Source organism: Gigantopelta aegis, chromosome 3, assembly GCF_016097555.1.
Source record: "Gigantopelta aegis isolate Gae_Host chromosome 3, Gae_host_genome, whole genome shotgun sequence".
In the NCBI taxonomy this organism is placed as follows: Eukaryota; Metazoa; Mollusca; class Gastropoda; order Neomphalida; family Peltospiridae; genus Gigantopelta; species Gigantopelta aegis.
In genome coordinates, this window is record NC_054701.1 from 50,492,883 (window position 1) to 50,515,382 (window position 22,500).

General features: G+C 40.1%; 2 protein-coding genes across 2 annotated transcripts in view; both read right to left on the minus strand.

Moving 5' to 3' along the window:
• The window catches only part of LOC121368182, a 30,280-nt gene extending 25,301 nt beyond the window's left edge, over positions 1-4,979 (minus strand). The window contains exon 1 of the mRNA XM_041492810.1: positions 4,654-4,979. Within this exon, the coding sequence (XP_041348744.1) occupies positions 4,654-4,691 (38 nt within the window). The 5' untranslated portion in view covers positions 4,692-4,979. The remainder of the gene's footprint in view (positions 1-4,653) is intronic.
• A 6,099-nt stretch (positions 4,980-11,078) lies between these two features.
• Positions 11,079-22,500, minus strand: part of LOC121368698 — a 13,158-nt gene continuing 1,736 nt past the window's right edge. The window contains exons 2-3 of the mRNA XM_041493438.1: positions 21,664-22,036; positions 11,079-11,863 (exon numbers count right to left, since the gene is read on the minus strand). Of these exons, the coding sequence (XP_041349372.1) occupies positions 11,361-11,863; positions 21,664-22,036 (876 nt within the window). The 3' untranslated portion in view covers positions 11,079-11,360. The remainder of the gene's footprint in view (positions 11,864-21,663; positions 22,037-22,500) is intronic.

The window sequence follows — 22,500 nt, forward strand, 5'->3', positions numbered from 1 at the left end:
CCAGGCTATGGAATGTCTACACACGTCTCTTGGACGTTAACCCCATGGATCAAAAGAGCCATTTATTCACAAAGCTTTCATTGCGAGCTACACTTGCTTTCTACGTAGTAAACCACTACATCCTTTATTCTTGCTCAACAACCGGCAAACACGGGTGCTTTAATATTCAATTTATCTTTTAATATTTTGTAGCATGTAAGGCCGTCTTGGCATTGAATTATAGATTTTTCTCATTGTCTTGGACTATGACGTGTTTTACATTATATTATGATACATTAATCAGGTTAACTCTAAACCTGTATTGGATATTCATGTCCTACGTATGGAGTATACTCCGGTTGATCAACACACGTATACACTATTATGAAGGTACATCCATGTAATTTCGCTCATCGTGCCTTTTAATGGCAATAAAACATGTTATAACATGAAGGTGAATAGAATCACTCTTGCTTCTAATCTGAGATTGATAAATCCACGTCTGTAAGGACAATACAACAACAACCACATGTATTATAAACAGGGCATGCTGACCTGCTCTAAACAACGTTACACGCAATTTCAAATACATGTTTGGTCTCGAATGCTTCATCGACTTCTAGAACGAATTCAACAAAAAGAATGAATGAATGAATGAATGAATGAATGTTTAACGACACCCCAGCACGAAAAATACATCGGCTATTGGGTGTCAAACTATGGTAATGCAAATAAATAAAGTGATGATCAACATCAATATAAAAATTCAAGGTTTAAACAAAAACAGTGTAAAGAACTGTGCCAAAAATACAAATACAAATATCACAGAATTTTACGGACACCGAATTTTACTCTAAACTTCAATTTGTGCTGTATTGGCCATTCTCAAAGAGAATGTTACACCCCTGCACCACGGTGAGGTTACAGCACGCGCAGGGGTCAACAAAAAGAAGAACGAACAAAGTTACCCACCCCACACATTTAAACGAAATGTGTTATGCATTTAGTACCCGATGCAAATGTGTGGGTATTCGTTGGAAAAAAAGAGGGGGTGGAGGATAAAGGCAGTCCCTGCCCACAAGCTCTGAAGGGATCAGGGTAGGCTTTGTCTCTCTCTCCCCCCCCCACCCCCCCCAGGTGGAAAGGCGATTCAATTAGGGATTAAATTAATGTAATTTTTAATATTTCATTTTATTGGAAAATTGTTTTATTACGATCAGAGTTGATTATGAACATTCTAAAATGTTTTACAACAATTCTCTCTCTCTCTCTCTCTCTCTCTCTCTCTCTCTCTCTCTCTCTCTCTCTCTCTCTCTCTCTCTCTCTCTCGCTCTCTCTCTCTCTCTCATATATATATATATATATATATATATATATATATATATATATATATATATATATATATATACTTGTTGTTATATTCTGGCTCCACCCACGCCTAGGAGTTGGCCTTTTGTTGCCGTTGTTCTCGATGTTACAAACAGAACTTCCCCCATAAATGCTCCAAATTCAGACTTCAAAATGATACATATGTACACACGCAGACCAAACGTCATAGTTCTTCGACAGAACTCTGCTATTTTCATACGCTTGACTCTGCCGCACTCAAATGCTTGCAAGAAAGAAGTTGACCTTGACCTAAATGACGTAAACTTGTAAATCCAATATTTCACACAACAAACTAACACAAGAATAAGATCAATAATGGATAAAGTATACTCATGATGCTTTTCACCTGATAAACATAGACGTGTAGGGTTTCTTTTTAAACGATAATTTCTTAAATAACCCGTAACTGTTTCAAAATGACAATCACGTGACGTCGGGTTGCAGCCTCGGTGTGGGGGCTGCACGGAGTGGGTCGTAAGGTGTAAAGTTATTGTCTCTTGCCATTCTAGCCAATTGCCGGCATGACGAACAGCCACTGATTACACTTGACGCACACGTCTATCTCACAGAACATCTTAATAACGCAAACAAAGAGATCTCATGGCTTGGCACTAGGCAGGAATCCGATACTCGGGTCACGGGGCTCGGTGGGTTTGTCGGGGCTGGGTGTATTACACGGTGAAGTCGTTGGACTAGACGTGATAATCGTAAACAGTTGGTATCGGCTATCAACCACCGATCTCATATAATTAAATACAAAGCGATCATTACATGGTATCGTTGATGACCTTATTTACGGGACGATAGGTCACAACAATGCCACCGTAATAGATACGCAATTAATGATTTGTTCGTATATTGTGGTGCGATCACGCCGCTTAATTCTTCGTTGTTTAACATTTATCCCGCAGTCTACAAATCTACTGGCGACATCGACCTCTGTATCACACGAAGGTACATCCATTGACCCGATAAATAACTCAAAGAGGTAACTCAAAGGCTTATCACACATCAATCTGCCTTATTATGTCGAAAATTCTCAAAGAATCTCGAAGTGCAAAAGAACCAAGTTAACAAACATCGGCGTGAATACATGACAATTCCAAGCACATTAACTTTATACTCTATTTAACTTTATAAGCAAGTTAAACCTAAAGGCTTGCCAATTTTAGTATCAAATGGCAGAACTTAACGTCATAATCGTGTATTCGCAAAAAAACCCCACCCTAAAACAAACAACAAGGTTTTGAAATTAGTATATCGACACACCAGAACACCATGCTTTTTATTAATTAACAATGATTGCTAGACAATATACAAAGTTACCAACTTTATACAATATGCCAATATGTACAAAGGTCATTCACAGACGTTTTGTATGGCACCATTATAGTCCGTTTGCGTCAAAAGGTCATTCACAGACGTTTTGTATGGCACCATTATAGTCCGTTTGCGTCAAAAGGTCATTCACAGACGTTTTGTATGGCACCGTTATAGTCCGTTTGCGTCAAAAGGGAACCGATAAATTGGCATATAACTCTATAATGAATAAAGTTACAATTTATATTAAAAAAACACATAGTATTAAGTTTTAAACTCATACCAAGTCAAATAACATTTTAAACTAAACATTCTGATAATTAAAACAGTTCGTTACAAATTACTATCAAATTACAGACTAAATTTTCAAAACAGGGGTTGAGACAAAATGCTAGAACAGCCAAGGTATGCAGCTTCACCTGCATTGTAGTGCTAGCAATTGATAATGCAGTACACAGATACTAAAGGTAGAACTGCGCGTGCTTCTGTTGTCTTCATACCTGTATTAAATAATTTAAAAAGAAGATTTTAACTTATACAATTTGATGACGATTTGTTAAAAAACCACCTTTTTTTTATTTACACTGAATTGTTTTCTTCGAAATAATGTTATTTGAGTTGGTGTGGGTTTAAAACTTGATATGTTTTTTATATGAATTTTAACATTATTCATTATTGATTCACATACCAATTCACCTGTTGCCTTTTGACGCAGAGACGGACTATATGCCTGAATTACAAGACTGGCAACGCACCTCACTTATGAAACACGGTATAGGAGTCGAACAAGACTGGCCCTGTATCGTAACGATACCGGCTGATTTTGAAGACTACTATATAGAGGTAATCAACGCTAAACACATTTATTTACGGTTATATGGCGTCAAACATATGGTTACGGACCACACAGATAATGAGAGAGAAAACACGCTGTCGCCACTTCATGGGCTACTCTTTTCGATTAGCAGCAAGGGATCTTTTATATACACCATTCCACAGAAAGGGTAGTACATACCACGGCCTTTGATATACCAGTCGTAGTGCACTGGCTGGAACGAGAAATAGCCTAATGGGCCCACCGACGGGGATCGATCCCAGACCGACCACACAGCGAGCGAGCATTGTACCACTGGGCTACGTCCCGCCCCTATCCAGTTAATGAGTAGGTAACGTAATGCAACGTCAACTGCTAATTCTAATGTAAACAAGCACAAACCTGTGACAAAACGCTCTGCTGTCCTTCAGCAAAAAGATAACACCTTTAGTCATACCGAGCTTAATTCCGCAAATACAACAAAAACAAGGTCAGTAATCGTCAAATTATGTATAGAATATATCGCAGATTTAGAAACTACATGATACATCAAAATGCAGTTGGAATCGGCACTCCCAGGATTTTATGTTACAAATAAAAAATGCATTTGAAGGTAATCGGTAACTGTTCAGTATAAATGTGTGTTCAGATTTATCACATTTTGTTTTTTATTTTGCTACTAATATGATTTTGGCACTCTTGCTGGTTATAATGTCTCGAATTTGATTTTTTGGTCTTGATAATGTTTCAACTGTTTATTTCCGCAATTCCTCTGCATGTCATACAACGTCATAGGATTACGTGACGTCACTAAATCCCATCAGTTTTAACGCATTGCGGGGAAATTATAAGCGTTGGCGTATTTTGATTTTGATAAACAAAGCAGGAATGTACAAGTCTTATTGATGACATCAATTTCTTCGGTCCATAAAACATGATATTGCCCTCAGTGACTGTCAATAATTGATAAATATCACATGCGACAACATCATGTAATTCTATGAAAAACGATTAAGAATATTCCCAGAAGTTTTTTTTTCCCGCCAATATAATTATCATTTAAACTAAATGCAGTAAAAAGAAAATTTGATATTAATAGTTTATAATAAAAAAGTAAATATTCATGTACATATTTAAAAAGTACTACTTACTCTGTCTTGCGTGGTTTGGATGGAAACAATGAAGCCATGTTTTGTGTGTGTATGTCGGTGTTAAGAGGTTAGCTCTCGATACTGTGATTATACGACGTTAAAATGAAGTGATTAACAATTCGCTTTCCGATTATAAAACGAAGTCTTGAGCCGTCGTCAGCTGTTGCTATGTGACCGACCACCGTGCCTCTAACTCTCTCCAATCCCTCCAGTTATAGGACCGACCTCGCGAGTAGAGCTATTGTTATTTGTACCGGACTCGGACACCCGTCTGCAGGGGTAAAAACTGCCCCAAGCGGTTTTAATAGTCTTATTGTCCAAAGTTCTCGAATGCACAGCCGGTGCAACCACTTATGAACTAGCGTTAAGCAAGAGAATAGTTAATGCCACATTGACTGTAGTAATAAACCTTCGATAAGGTTTCGCGGTGCTGGCAAATCTAAAGAGATTAACACCAGATAAGTACAATCACTCCGATACACGTTCAAGTGGAAACGATACCCTCCACATCAACGCCCGGTCGTTGTGGTTGCTCGCTTTCATACCACGCAGAAATAGCTAATACCAAACACAATATGTTTTATACCCGTGTTTATTATTAAATGGATAACAAAAGGATCTTGATACCGAAATTTAAAACCCCTGATCCATGATCATCAATACATTTATATGTATGCATGTATGTATGTATGTATGTATGTATGTATGTATGTATGTATGTATGTATATGTATGCATGTATGTATGCGTGTGTGTGTATGTGTATGTGTATGTGTTAAAATGTTGTCGTTTCTTTATCTGCTCAGTATGTATATTTTAACATTTAAAGAAGATCACCCACTTTCATTATCTTCGGATAACACACCAGAGTAACGCCCAAATCGGTGGCTAGATACACTACGTTTTCTCTCACTAACCTCTATCTCAGTCAATGTTTCGTTCCAGCCAGTGCATCAAAGAAAGAAATGTTTTATTTAACGACGCACTCAACACATTTTATTTACGGTTATATGGCGTCAGACATATGGTTAAGGACCACACAGATTTTGAGAGGAAACCCGCTGTCGCCACCACATGGGCTACTCTTTCCGATTACCAGCAAGGGATCTTTTATTTGCGCTTCCCACAGGCAGGATAGCACAAACCATGGCCTTTGTTGGACCAGTTATGGATTACTGGTCGGTGCAAGTGGTTTACACCTACCCACTGAGCCTTGCGGAACACTCACTCAGGGTTAGGAGTCGGTATCTAGATTAAAAATATCATGCCTCGACTAGGATCAGAACCCAGTACCTACCAGCCTGTAGACCGATGGCCTAACCACGACGCCACCGAGGCCGGTACCAGTGCATCACGACTGGTATATCAAAGGCCGTGGTATGTGCTATCCTGTCTGTGAGATGGTGCATATTAAAGATCCATTGCTACTAATGGAAACATGTAGCAGGTTTTCTCTCTAATACTATATACTATTGCAATTATCGAATGTTTGACATGCATTAGCCGATGATTAATAAATCAATGTGCTCTAGTGGTGTCGTTAAACAAGACAAAACAAACTCTAAGACTAAATTTCAAAATCACCAAATGTCTGAACTCCAGTAGCCGATGATTAATAAGTCACTGTGCTGTAGCGCTGTCGTTAAACAAACCAAACGTCAGTGACAGATATCAAATGGTGTTTAATCGTGTCCCAAGGACAGTGTGCTTGAACCTCACTCGGGTATAAGCAGGGACATGGATGAAAGTGAAATGACAAAACAAACCGTTTAACTGTAGAATATGTCACAACATACATTTCGGTTCATTTTCATTTCAAATTATTTTTCGTGTCCTGGTCACACACCTCAGCTATCTGGACTATCTGTCCAGGACAGTGGGTTAGTTGTTAGTTGGTTCGTGGTTGGTGCGAGAGAAGAGGGTGTAATGGTCTTACACCTACCCATTAAGTCATTAAAACTAGCTCTGGGTGGGAGCCGATACTGGGCTGCGAACCCTGTATATACCAGCGTTATATCCGATGGCTTAACCACGACATTGCTGAGGCCGGTGCAGAAATCTTCTCGACAGAGGTGCTTTAATATGAAGTGAGTCACTCACGCATCTGATATCGCTTCATGCATTTAGGTGCTAGGATATTCTGTGGTGTTTGTTCGTTGACGTCTGTGTTGACAGTTATGCATGTCTTCAAGCAGGTATTTGTGACTGGAAACCACGTGTGAGAGAACACAAGATCGCACAATGATTAATGACGGGTCACCCAATACACACGTGCAGGTACACCGCTGTGGAATAATAGTTTCGGCCGATAGTGAAAGAGGCAACTACACAGTCTCGCTCAACAAACAAGATATCGTGCAATTCACCGAGCCCTTGACATACATGTCGTATTCGATCACAGCACACAAACACATGCACAGCTTTAATAAACTTACCATTTGAAAAAGGCCGCCAGTTGTATTATTTGAACCGCTAGTGACGTTGCTTTTATTAATAGAGAAAAGTCGTTCCCCAACATCCCCTATTCTTCAGTAATAAACATTAAATATTCATTTTGCAAGTTACACTATTGAGGCCGATGCAACTCGCCACCAGAAGCGGAGGTGGTGGGTGGACAGAGTCTTACCCTAAAAATTCGTCTTTAAAAGAATTCGGTGTTGAATGTAAATTTTAACCAAAGAAATTACTGGAGATGCTCACCATGGGTTTACAGTGAGCCATATCTCACCGTACTTGTCTACCAAACGTGCAACACCAGTCCAATGACCTGTTCAGAAGGCGAAGGATCGCTGTCGCTCACTAGACGTTTTTTTTTTGCCTAACATCAAATGAATTTGATGTGATAGAAAAGAAAGAAAAATGTTTTAACGACGCACTCAACACATTTTATTTACGGTTATATGGCGTCAGACATATGGTTAAGGACCACACAGATTTTGAGAGGAAACCCGCTGTCGCCACCACATGGGCTACTCTTTCCGATTACCAGCAAGGGATCTTTTATTTGCGCTTCCCACAGGCAGGATAGCACAAACCATGGCCTTTGTTGGACCAGTTATGGATTACTGGTCGGTGCAAGTGGTTTACACCTACCCACTGAGCCTTGCGGAACACTCACTCAGGGTTAGGAGTCGGTATCTAGATTAAAAATATCATGCCTCGACTAGGATCAGAACCCAGTACCTACCAGCCTGTAGACCGATGGCCTAACCACGACGCCACCGAGGCCGGTACCAGTGCATCACGACTGGTATATCAAAGGCCGTGGTATGTGCTATCCTGTCTGTGAGATGGTGCATATTAAAGATCCATTGCTACTAATGGAAACATGTAGCAGGTTTTCTCTCTAATACTATATACTATTGCAATTATCGAATGTTTGACATGCATTAGCCGATGATTAATAAATCAATGTGCTCTAGTGGTGTCGTTAAACAAGACAAAACAAACTCTAAGACTAAATTTCAAAATCACCAAATGTCTGAACTCCAGTAGCCGATGATTAATAAGTCACTGTGCTGTAGCGCTGTCGTTAAACAAACCAAACGTCAGTGACAGATATCAAATGGTGTTTAATCGTGTCCCAAGGACAGTGTGCTTGAACCTCACTCGGGTATAAGCAGGGACATGGATGAAAGTGAAATGACAAAACAAACCGTTTAACTGTGGAATATGTCACAACATACATTTCGGTTCATTTTCATTTCAAATTATTTTTCGTGTCCTGGTCACACACCTCAGCTATCTGGACTATCTGTCCAGGACAGTGGGTTAGTTGTTAGTTGGTTCGTGGTTGGTGCGAGAGAAGAGGGTGTAATGGTCTTACACCTACCCATTAAGTCATTAAAACTAGCTCTGGGTGGGAGCCGATACTGGGCTGCGAACCCTGTATATACCAGCGTTATATCCGATGGCTTAACCACGACATTGCTGAGGCCGGTGCAGAAATCTTCTCGACAGAGGTGCTTTAATATGAAGTGAGTCACTCACGCATCTGATATCGCTTCATGCATTTAGGTGCTAGGATATTCTGTGGTGTTTGTTCGTTGACGTCTGTGTTGACAGTTATGCATGTCTTCAAGCAGGTATTTGTGACTGGAAACCACGTGTGAGAGAACACAAGATCGCACAATGATTAATGACGGGTCACCCAATACACACGTGCAGGTACACCGCTGTGGAATAATAGTTTCGGCCGATAGTGAAAGAGGCAACTACACAGTCTCGCTCAACAAACAAGATATCGTGCAATTCACCGAGCCCTTGACATACATGTCGTATTCGATCACAGCACACAAACACATGCACAGCTTTAATAAACTTACCATTTGAAAAAGGCCGCCAGTTGTATTATTTGAACCGCTAGTGACGTTGCTTTTATTAATAGAGAAAAGTCGTTCCCCAACATCCCCTATTCTTCAGTAATAAACATTAAATATTCATTTTGCAAGTTACACTATTGAGGCCGATGCAACTCGCCACCAGAAGCGGAGGTGGTGGGTGGACAGAGTCTTACCCTAAAAATTCGTCTTTAAAAGAATTCGGTGTTGAATGTAAATTTTAACCAAAGAAATTACTGGAGATGCTCACCATGGGTTTACAGTGAGCCATATCTCACCGTATTTGTCTACCAAACGTGCAACACCAGTCCAATGACCTGTTCAGAAGGCGAAGGATCGCTGTCGCTCACTAGACGTTTTTTTTTTGCCTAACATCAAATGAATTTGATGTGATAGAAAAGAAAGAAAAATGTTTTAACGACGCACTCAACACATTTTATTTACGGTTATATGGCGTCAGACATATGGTTAAGGACCACACAGATACTGAGAGAGGAAACCCGCTGTCGCCACTTCATGGGCTTCTCTTTTCGATTAGCAGCAAGGGATCTTTTATATGCACCATCTCACAGACAGGGTAGTACACACCACGGCCTTTGAAATACCAGTCGTGGTGCACTGGCTGGAACGAGAAATAGCCCAATTTGATGTGATAGAAGACGATGTTGCATGGCACCGGTAATTTCTTTCGTTTGAGATTCGACTTAGAAATGTATTTCTGCCATTATAAGGAAATACCAAGGGAAGTAATATGAAGTTATAGACGCGTTCTATACAAGATATACAAAAACAAGGTAACGTGTGATTAGGTCTCTCAGTTCAGCGATCAACAGACAAAACGAGGATGGTCTTTATGAGGGTTGGGACCGGCCTCGGTGGCGTCGTGGTTAGGTCATCGGTCTACAGGCTGGTAGGTACTGGGTTCGGATCCCAGTCGAGGCATGGGATTTTTAATCCAGATACCGACTCCAAACCCTGAGTGAGTGCTCCGCAAGGCTCAGTGGGTAGGTGTAAACCACTTGCACCGACCAGTGATCCATAACTGGTTCAACAAAGGCCATGGTTTGTGCTATCCTGCCTGTGGGAAGCGCAAATAAAAGATCCCTTGCTGCTAATCGGAAGAGTAGCCCATGTAGTGGCGACAGCGGGTTTCCTCTCAAAATCTGTGTGGTCCTTAACCATATGTCTGACGCCATATAACCGTAAATAAAATGTGTTGAGTGCGTCGTTAAATAAAACATTTCTTTCTTATGAGGGTTGGCGAACATTGATAATACGTATGGGATTAGTTTGGTGTTATTTTCTAAATGTGTTCTGAGATTGTCCAAAGCAATGTGCTAAGACTGATAAGACTTGTTAATATGGATGCTATGCTCTGAATGATACATTATGATATATATTTTGTTGCTTGCAGATTAGTATCGGACTAGGTCCATGTCCAAGCTGAATAACCGTGAGCATATACGTGGATGCAGATAGTTCTGGGGATATTGTTCATGATGGAATGGCGTGACACTGACCAAGTCTTTATAATATGTTTGTTTTTACGCTTTTTAAAATGTAATACAGATCGTCTGTCCATACCTGGCACTGACTGTATGCAAATTATATAATGTTTGTTTCATGTATTGTTGGGTTGGGAGCATCTCATTGTATGGGGGGGGGGGGGGGGGGGAGGAGCTATGAGAAACAGTGAAATTGTTCACTCTGCCTCCTGACCACACCACTGCAGGCTATAGGGGCTTCGGGTAGTACTAAACCAAATAACTTACGGCTGGGTCAAAGTTCGAGGTGCACCCAATTTTTGATAGAGAAATGAACACCACAAGTCCTATGATTGGTGATAGATGTGAGTGTGTTGGTGGTAAACAAAATTTCATCTGGGCAAAAAATGTATGCAATTTTATTTCATCTAGTACCCACTGTGTCAAATAGCCTTGTGCTTGAAACATGTATGAGATACCTGCAAAAAAGTACTCGAATTGTGTGCGGAACTAGGGTAGTCATATACGCTACCCGTTATCTCGGAAATGTCCCCATTGTTTTTCTGATTCACTTTAAGGGTGAGGGGTGGTAGTATTTATATCCGTGGCGTTTATGTCGATTGATACGCTGCAGGTCGGAGTTTTTTTTATCACATATGTTACTATTGTCGTCTATGGGATTTGATTTGGTAGTATACACCCTTCGGGGGTATGCTCCACCGTAAACGTTTGAAACCTAGATATCCTAAAATGCAATTTCCTACATTCTACAAGAAAAAGTTATCTCTGCTTTAAGATTTACCACACCTGCACTGTATATATATTACAAACATGTCAAACACTGAAAAAATGTCAAACTCTGAAACGCTGTAATAAGCGATTTTTTAATCACAGCGGCACAAGTCAGGCGGACAGTGGCCAAGGGAACAGTTTAATTTACACCACTCTGTTTCCTTCTCCTTGCCCTCCCAGGGTCCCGTGGCGCGGCACTTGTCGAAAGACGTCGTCGTCGACTCCGGTCCTTCTGTGGTTGTATGTTCCTCCGTAGTGGTCCGGTTAGTCACTGTTGCCGTCGTCCCTGCTGTCTCACTCGTCGTCACTGGGCTAGTCGTTGTAGCTGGCGTAACCGTCGTCACTGGGCTAGACGTTGTGCCTGGCGTAACCGTCGTCACTGGGCTAGACGTTGTGACTGGCGTAACCGTCGTCACTGGGCTAGACATTGTGGCTGGCGTAACCGTCGTCACTGGGCTAAACGTTGTGGCTGGCGTAACCGTCGTGTCGGGTTTGCCGCCCGCTGTTATCGCGACATCAGCACAACCATAGAACTCTTCTTGTGCACCGCACCCCATGCATCCAGTACCATTGGGCTCAAAACCCCAGCTGTTAGCTGAATAATAATAATAATAATAATAATAATAATAATAATAATGATAATAATAATAATAATAATTATATATATATATATATATATATATATATATATATATATATATATATATATATATATATATTACCTTTTAGATAAATTTCATGCGTTTTGATTGGTCAATAACCAATGCATACCACAAGTACACCGCGTCATTTGCGGGAAAATACAGAATTTGCCAGTCTGATTAAAATTAGCTCTACTGGGTCTAGTGTAATAGTGGAGCTAATTTTAATTAGACTGAGAATTTGCCCGGCTGTACAAAATGTCACGTGAGTTGCTCGACTGGTTGTACGAAAATACAAACAGCGGATGAGACTGACGAAATTTTCTCCAACACGTCTCACTGATTAAATTTCTTAAAAGTCCTGAATTCATTATGAATGGGAACACCACAATTTAGTAAATTTTATTTTTACTGTTTATAAACAGTAAAAATAAAATTGTGCTAGATTGTAGTTTTTCCCGTAATCAGTTACCATGTTAGAACTTGTGCTAATTATCACGACATGCTTTTTTTTTTTACAGGTTCTTACAAGTTAAAACAACATGACAAATATTTTTTTTTGGCCGCGGGTGTTCAATTTTGTTTTCCTGATACGATTAACATATAAACATAAACGTTTAAAACACGCAAGATAATAAGGCGATATGAGTTGTCTCCCTTTGCGAAACAGGCTTCGAAATGATTTCAGGGTAAAACCACCCGGAATCCTTGTTGACACTCGTAATATCCAAACAGCTAACAAAAAACATAGTTATTTGTTAACAAAAAAATCCAATATATTTTGAGGAATTTGATGTTGTTATGTTATTAAACTCAAACCCAAAATGTGTGTGCATTTTTTTTAATAGTTTGAGTGTTAGTGTAATTTTTGTTTACTTAAATGGTGATAAATTCGTTACGCGAGTTTTTGACAGGGCGTATGGAATTGTACGCCCTGTCAAAAACCCGCGTAACTAATATATATATATATATATATATATATATAATTACAAACTTTCCGAATTTATACGATTTACTGTATTTTGATTGGCTGGCGTCACTAAAAATACATCATCACGGAAGACCAAGATCGAAATAACCGCACAACACCAACAGTCACTACACGTAAACAAAAGTCAATATCAAGGTCACTTTGCGATAGAAAAACACAAGACAAATCTGCACATGAAATTATTTCATTTTTTAAAAAGAAGTTATAATAAAGATATATACACTGTTTTTGTTGATTCAATACTTACTTTTATTTTTAGCGGACAATTTCCAATAGTATGTATACATGTATTCCTACGCTTATTTACAGAACATGGTTGACGGTAAGAACGAAAGAAATTATTTTTGAGTGTTTTAAGGTACACTTCTTGTACTGTTTGTAATTATACTACGCGATTTTATACCATTTGTGACTTTTATACATCGATAAATTCCTAAAAAATGAAAAACAATTCTTATATATATATATATATATATATATATATATATATATATATATTAGTGTCGTAGCGAGAGTAGGGGAGGGGGGCACAGGGTCCATGCTCCCCAATCAAACCTTTTTTGTTTGTTTTTACTGTATTAAATTTTATAAAATCATACATACATACATACATACATACATACATAAATACATAGATAGTGTGGGTTGCTCCCCTCTACCCAGTATGGGTTGGTCTCCCCAATATAAAACCCTGGCTACGCCAGTGACTGCATAAACAACTGAATAACAAATAAAAGTATATTTATGTATTGCCAATGGATAAATAGTATTCGTACAAATAATCAATGTCACATAATTATGTTACAAACAATCAGAGTCGCAGCTGTTTTTACTCTAGAAACATTCATAAGCATACGAGATAGGGGGGCGGGGATGGGGGTGGGGGGTGGGAGGCCCCTTGTGCTCAAGCAAAACCTCAAATTTGTGCAAAATGATACAGGCATAAGGGCAAAATGTGCTAACCAGATACCTTTTTACCATCATTCTACCCTCAAAATTAGTTGTAATCCATGTAAAAATGTGTAGTGATTCGTTTGCAACCCTATATAGCTGTTTGGTAGTAATGCTAATATGAATAAATGTTGTTATCCAGATTCGGGCATTTTCGTTTAATTAGGGCAAAAGCCAGCCTGCCCCACCCTAGCATACTCCACAGAAAACGGTTATATGGCATCGAACATACGGTTAAGGATCACACAGATATTGAGAATAAACCCGGGATCTTTTATATGCACCATCCCACAGACAAAATTATACATACCACGGCCTTTGTTGCACCAGCTGTGGAGCACTGGCTGGAACGAGTAATAGCCCAATGGGCCAACTGACGGGGATCGATCCTAGATCGATCGCGCATCAGGCGAACGTTGTACCACTGAGTTACGTCACGCCCCACAAAAAATGGTAACATGTAACCAACATCAGATTACTCAGTCTGAGGTGATATTTTTGATCTTGGTATTGACCGAAAATGGCTTGCTCAAACCTAATGACTAATTATATACACATATAAAAATGTCTAAACATATTTAGGGTATAACGGTTTATTAATTTTATACACTGTAAATGTCAATGTTAATATGATTATAAAACTAATTCAGCTGTACGAGTTACACTCCTTCCATCTAGACTTCTAAATCGTGAAGAAACCCTCTCGTCAGTGGGCGCATTGCGCTATTTCTCGTGCCAGTCAGTGCTCCACAACTTTAAATACTATCTTAAAATTCACTAATTTGACCATGAGCATCCAGTACAGGAGCTTACTCCAGTGGCAGAAAAACCAGGCCTAACCTGGAAATCTAATATAAAACTGGGCAACTCCTTTGCCACTACAGCATATAATATAGAAACCGAAGTAGGAATTGATGATATACCAGTGGCAATGCACACTCTAAACCAACCAGTATATTGCCACACACCTTATCTAATTAAAACAGCTACATACTCTAGTAGCTCATGGTGGTGTTGTATGCAATTGTATGTCCAGAGCTAAACTCTTCATGAATCCACTAATTGAAGGTCCAGAAACAATATTTGGTTGGTAACACATTTCCCACTGCGGGCGAAATGGGTGAAATGGCCACGCCCTTTTTGCGCGAAGTACTACCATCCACCGTGACTATATCTCCAGAACCGTTGGACATAGGAGGTTTCCTGACCACTCAAAATGTGCGGAATGGCCACATTATATGTGTGTGTGTGTGTGTGTGTGTGTGTGTGTGTGTGTGTGTGTGTGTGTGAGTAATACATTTTCATATCCAAAAGTCGATGGTTTTTAAGATAATTGCCAAAAACCAATTTCAGCATGTTACGCACCACAATTATACAATACCACCAAGGCCACAACATATGTATGACACTTTATCATATTGTCCCTTGGTTAATCGATATACTACGTACATTATCTTGTTTTAAAATATAGCTTTCATTAATTTTCATAATCAAACTGCAGATATGTATTTTATCATTCAGGCTAATGGATCAGAGAATGGGAATTTTGTGGTTTGTACTTCAGTTCTTCCATCAGATACAATAATTTCTATGAGACTGTCTTATGCGGCATAAAGCACCGGAACAAATTAAGGATTCTATTGAGTTCAAATAAATGTATATTATTTCTATGAGCTCACTTTCGTGTCTCAGAAACTATAAAGCTGGAACATCCCTTAATTGGGATGTTGATACGAAAGTTTTGTTGTGTTTTTGTTTTATCTATTGCTAATAAATATATTGTATTCTGCGAAGAGCCCAGACAGAGCTGCCAAGTTGGATTTGCCTCATGTCAGGGTTGGTGTGCCTTGCACTGATATTAAACATGATATTAACCAATATATCTTCTCAGCTTGTCAAGCTTCGTTCTGTCAGTCAGTCTTGGAAGAGTGGCAATCCTCATACAGGCAGCGCAGGACGAATGAAATAGCTCGCATCAGTCACACATACTTGAACAGAGCAGAACTTTATTTGTGATGTAATGGAATCATTCGATTCCAGCCTCAATACATTTTGAAATTTTTACATGTTCACTTTTATTCAAAATTTTAATATACGTACCTATGATATTTATATACTCGAAACTTTAATATACATGTACTTGTGATATCTATAATTTGCACAGTTCTTTACACTGTATTTTTAATTATATATTGATGTTGATCATCAATTCATGCATATTTGTACTATTGTTTGACACCCAATAACCTATGTATTTTTGTGTGGTTAAACATTAATTAATTAATTAATTAATTAATTAATTAATTAATTCATTCATTCATTCATTACCGACGCATATGGCCGTAAATAAAATGTGTTGAGTGCGTCGTTAAATAAAACATTTCCTTTCTTTCTTCATTCATTCATTCCTTCATTCATTCCTTCATTCTTCCACCTTAATATCCTCTCAGAAATACCTAGCTCGAGTAACCTGTAGCCATCCCCTTATTGATATGTTGTAGGGGAGGGCTAAAGAGGGCTACTGTGTCTAAATCTGATACCACAAAGATTTAGTTTGATTATTTTCGAGAACAGTCATGACATTAAACTTACATGTTGTTAACAAGTACCAACGCTACACGAAAAGATCCGACGCCTCCATGCGAAACGAACCTGCGTGGTATTTTCTTGAAGTGACGTACAGCAAAGTCACAAAGTGTGTGCCCACGTGACACCGGTAATCGCTAGAATCCCTAAAATTATGTATTAGCCAATAAGCCTATATAGTGTTGATTAATATTCAACATTGTGCAGTAGAACCTATTACTCGCTGAAATTGACCTTTCTTGTTCGGAATATTAATTCCTCACATCTGATGTTCTTTTTGTCATTGTGTAGATTATATATAGGCGAGTTCTCATAGTAGCAAGAGTCACATAAGCCCAGACGTTAGCGGCCATTATGGCACGTTTCTGACTGATACAATCATTAATATTACATATTAAATACATTTTCTTGTTTGAAATAACAGTGCCTGTTACTATATTTTAATGAGTGTCTGGTTCAATATTGAAATTTACTTTTCAATCATATCATACAATTTACGAAAACATATTATCTTCGCTCGTTGAATACGTTTTAAAACAACTCGATGGTATCTAACGGCCACTCGTGTAGTATTCTCTTTTAATACCCCCCCCCCCCCACCCCCCCCCCCCCCCCCCCCCCCCCCCCCCCCCCCCCTGTGAAAAAGGTTACTAATTAATTTGTCAAGAACTTTAGGAATATGAAACAGTTAAGAGTTTAATATTATACATGTAGTTATTACCTATTTCAAACAATGAGCTATAGTGAAATTAGAACATTTAATAAAAATTAATTAATTAGATGAAAGCTAAATTCGTGCTTCACCATATATAACTTCATTTATTAATGCATTTTACAAAAGTAAAGTTTTAATAAAGTCGTATGTTTTTGCTATCTACGGGTCATGTTTTAACACTTTGAAACATACAACAGTTAACTAGCTCCCTTAAGCGGAATGTTTGAATGAGGAATAGTACATTTTTATGTTACCCACATTAGCGAATATACTCGATATTGTACTTTAACAACGTGTACACGTGTTCAAATCTGATGATAAAGAATTTTGAACACGAGCATTTACTATGGAACATATCACTTTATATGGTGTATTCTGACTGAAACCTATTTGCTTACCCACACAGATATCACACTCATATATTAATGACATTATCACCCAGGAGTTATGTTTTGGATTGGGTTATTGTGTTACTGATATTTACACAATTGCTAATCAGATCATTCCCTGGTGGTGAATAGACAACTAGCACACTAATACTTTTAATAACAGTAGCCAGCGGGTACCCTCAAACCACTACAATCCATTTTTATTAATAATACGCTGATATAAATGCAGTACAATAACAAACTTCAATAGCACTTACAGTACAGGTTTACGCACAACAAATCAACATTGGTGGGGATGGAGGAGGTCGTGGTAACAGAAAATGAAATTGCTATTACACTTTAAAACATCTAATAGGGTTAATTGTAGTTTTTTTATGCAGATTGTTGCTAGACTCTTCAGGAATCAAGTAATTGAACAATAGGAACAGGAAAAATAGGAATAATTGTAGTGCGTAACATGCTGAAATCGGTTTTTGGCAATTATCTTAAAAACCATTGACTTTTGGAAATGAAAATGTATTACTGACCCCCCCCCCCCCCCCCCCCCCTCCCATAATGTGGCCATTCCGCACATTTTGAGTGGTCAGGCAACCTCCTATGTCTAACGGTTCTGGAGATATAGTCACGGCGGATGGTAGTACTTCGCGCAAAAAGGGCGTGGCCATTTCACCCATTTCGCCCGCAGTGGGAAATGTGCTACCAACCAAATATTGTTCCTGGACCTTCAGTTAGTGGATTCATGAAGAGTTTAGCTCTGGACATACAATTGCATACAACACCACCATGAGCTACTAGAGTAACAGACAAAACCCCTTTTCCGCCGTTCAAAAAAATACTATATAAGTATGCGCCAATGAAAACAATGAAAACCAATGAGCACACCCACATCTTCACAGATGGCTCCAAAACCCCGGATAATGGCAGGGTTGGATACGCAATAGTGGAAGAAAAAATTACCTGGCATCCTAAATTAATTAAATTTGCTAGGCTGTCAGACAATTTATCAGTATACACAGCGGAACTGACAGCCATTTTAGAAGCACTAATATGGATAAAAACTCACAAATACTCAAAAAGTGTAATCTTTTCGGACAGTCTCAGCTCCATCCAGTCCATACAAACTAACCGAACCACCAGACCAGACATAATCTCAGCAATCTACAAAGAGCTAAATGAACTAAACCAACTAAACTTAGCTGTAACGTTAGAATGGGTCACAGCTCATGTAGGCATTATGGGTAACGAAATAGCAGATTACGGAGCTAAAAAAGCAATTGCCATCACTAACGTAAAATTAATAAAAAAAACATTCCGCTAGGTATCACTGAACTAATATCAATAGCAAAAAAACATTACAACAACTTATGGCAAGAAAGCTGGGACCAAACAAAAACCTTTTGGCACTACAATATTAAACCCACTGTTAACTCTCTCAGACCTAAACATAAAAACTCTTAAATTGATAAAACCATCATTAAACTACGAATAGGAAATTCAATGGAACTAAATAACTGTTCATATATCATCCAAAAAAGTTCACCCTGGACTGCACGCTGCACAATAATCATAGAATTCAACTACTTAAAATCCTAAATATCAGCAACCCTGCCATCATAACCACGCCAAATGTCCTGCTCCTAGCAGATAAATATATTTTTTTAAAAACAAAATTTTTCACGCGCTTTTCAATTCGTACAGTCTACTAAACCAAAACTATGAACTTAACCGTCACCCCAGCACCCATCGGCAGAAGCGGAGCTGTCACCATATGTACTCGTCCACGATAAGCACTCCAAATCAGTGGATGGATGCCAGGCAACGGATTTATTATAATAATAAAAAACCCACCCCAAAAACCCACCGGTTATCATAGTTATAAAACAAATAAATAAATAAATAAGTTTGCTAAGCGCCCAGAAACGCCCGGTCTGTACGTCTTAGGTGCAGAATAGCGACCCTACGCACTCGACCTATGACCACGAACTCCGCACCACTGGACCAACGACTGAGAGTTAACTGGGGGCCACCAAATTTAAAACGAATTGCTACCGAACTCTCCTTTTTATACAATTTACCAAACCAAAACTATAAAAATAACGGCCACCCCACCACCCATCCTCGGAAGAGGAGCTGCCACCCTATGCACTCGACCCTGATAAGCACTCCAATTCTGATGATGGATTACCAGGGGATGGGCAATAAACCAATATTAAAAAAATAAGAAAGTCAAATAAAAATATAATAACGTAAAAGGCTTCTACGTATCCAATCGCCCGTCAACACCCTGTCCGTACGTCCTAGAATGCAGAGTAGCGACCCTATGCACTCGACCTATGCACTCTGCACTATAGGGCCAACGACAGGAAGTTGCTAAGTTTAGTTAATTTTGTCTATTATATGTGCATGTTGTATATAAGTTTTACAATAGCAATTGGTACTATCACTTTCGTAAGAATTAGTGGCCCTTAAAAGGGCCTATAATATAATACTATCGTGGCCTGATAGTATTACGAATGCGAAAGAAGTACTTTCGCATTTTCCTGGGGTTGAAATGAACCCCATCTGCTAGGAAGTCCTCAGGATAATTAGTAGACAGCGGCACCGAGTCCCGCCGGATCAGCTTCTTTAGCCCACGATTCACAGCATTCCGTAGATATTGAACCGGGCTACCGTCATCGCAGGTGACCTCTTAAACACTCCACGACGGCAGATCTCCAGAATGCATACTCTAGCCACCCCTTCAGCCAAAAAACGTGGACGCAACCTTAAAAGGCGGTCAACAACATCCTTCGGGACAGTCTCAGGGGCAATGTCGTTACCACCCAGGTGTATTATCACCAACAACGACTGGTACTCCACCACAGCGCTAAATAGCTCCTCCGATATGTGGTCTGACCGCATTCCTCCTCGACCAAAGAATCGGCATTCAGCCGGCACACACATGTCAGTCACCACGTGTGTGCTGACCTAATCGCTTGACATAGCTACTTCCAAAAATGGCTACTCTCTCCATGCTAAATGCAAGTAATGGAAGGAAAGAAGGAAGGAACTATTTTAACGTGCCCATATCCTTGCGGTTCAGGCACGCCAGCCGTGGATTCATGTACTGACATAGCCAGCTCACGACTCCACGGCCGGAAGGCGCAAGTAACGGGGCAACGGGCAACTCTATTAACGTGCCCCTATCCACAAGGGTTCAGGCACGCCCACTTCGGATTTAGCCTTTGACTTCGTCAGTGACCAACTCCGAAGCAGGGGGGGGGGGGGGGGGGGGATTGAGTTTGAAATGGGCAGAATTTGGAAAAAAGCCATTTAGTAAGGTCAAACGCGAGCGCGGACCGACTAGCAGACACTTAGCAGACTTGAAGTAACACCGAGTGGGAGCCGTGCTCTGATTGGCTAAGTTTCGATTCCTCGGTAAAGCCTGTCAAATACCTAAGTCTACAAAGAGTAACTGCATCCAAAAACATGTCTGGACTCTAAAATTAGACCCAAAAATAGTTAAGACTGCTTGGCCAAAAAGTTGCTTCGCCAATATGTCCCAGTTAGGACATCTTGGACTGAACACCAATTTAGACATCTTGGGCCAAACACCAATTGTGACATCTTGGACCGAACACCAACTGGGACATCTTGGGCTGGATGACAATTGGGACATCTTGGACCAAACACCAACTGGGACATCTTGGGCTGAACACCAATTGGGACATCTTGGGCTGAACACCAATTGGGACATCTTGGGCCGAACGCCAATTGTGACATCTTGGGCTGAACACCAATTGTGACATCTTGGGCTGAACACCAACTGTGACATCTTGAGCCGAACACCAATTGGGACATCTTGAGCTGAACACCAACTGGGACATCTTGAGCCGAACACCAACTGGTACATCTTGAACCGAACACCAACTGGTACATCTTGAGCCGAACACCAACTGGGACATCTTGAGCCGAACACCAATTGGGACATCTTGAGCCGAACACCAATTGGTACATCTTGGCAGACGTCAGCCAAAGATAGTGCTTGTACAATTGAAACATTTTCCAAGGGCAGTTAGGACATTTTGGGCTGCTACAAGGAACCGGGTATAGCCATACAGCCATATATATTGCACGACTCACCAGTGTGGTACTTCCACTGCAGCACGCACTGCGAGCACGTCAGGGTTTCCGGCAGTTTGAGCAGGATGTTGTAGATGCCCGTGCTGTCATCGATGGTGTACCTCGTCCCGGACCGGTCTGGGTCGGCCAGTTCGAGCAGCTGCAGACAGTCCGCGGTGAAGTTGCTCGTCCAGTCGTTGTGAGGACACAGGCGGAACTCGAACCAACCCAGGTGGTTGGCCGTTATATCGACCTTCACCTGGATCGTCTCGCCTGTCTCGTACGTGCGTGCGATAATGTCAGTGGCGTATTTCCCTCCCGCTTCGTGATCGCGGGAACCTTGCCAAGGATCGCCGCACAGTCCGCATTTCCCTCCATGGACCTCCCACTGGTTCTGCGGTAGAAAAGAGGGAAGATAAGCAATATCTATTTTATGATTTCAGGCGCGTGTGCAGGAACCTGTGCAGTAGGATCTGTACTGTGTCGAGTCATGCTACCACTGAAACTATATTGGACAAAACAAGAGAGAAGAAAATTCGCTTGGAGCCGGGGGAAGGGTTCGCCCCCCCCCCCCCCCCCCCGCTGCACACGCATCTAGATTTCGCAGGACATTTAATCAGCAGTTGTGAGGGGTCAAACATAATTATGGTAATTTTAACAACGGATCTAGCATTAGCGAGTAGAAAACCGCTACGACCAAATATATATATATCTTTTTTAATTTTAATTTTTTATTAATACCTATTAGCAGCAAGAGGTGTTTTAGTTAATATTCTCGCCCACCGAACTGAATTAGCCAACCTTTACACGAGGATAAATACATCTGACTGACAGTAGGTTAAAGCCAGCCATCCATTC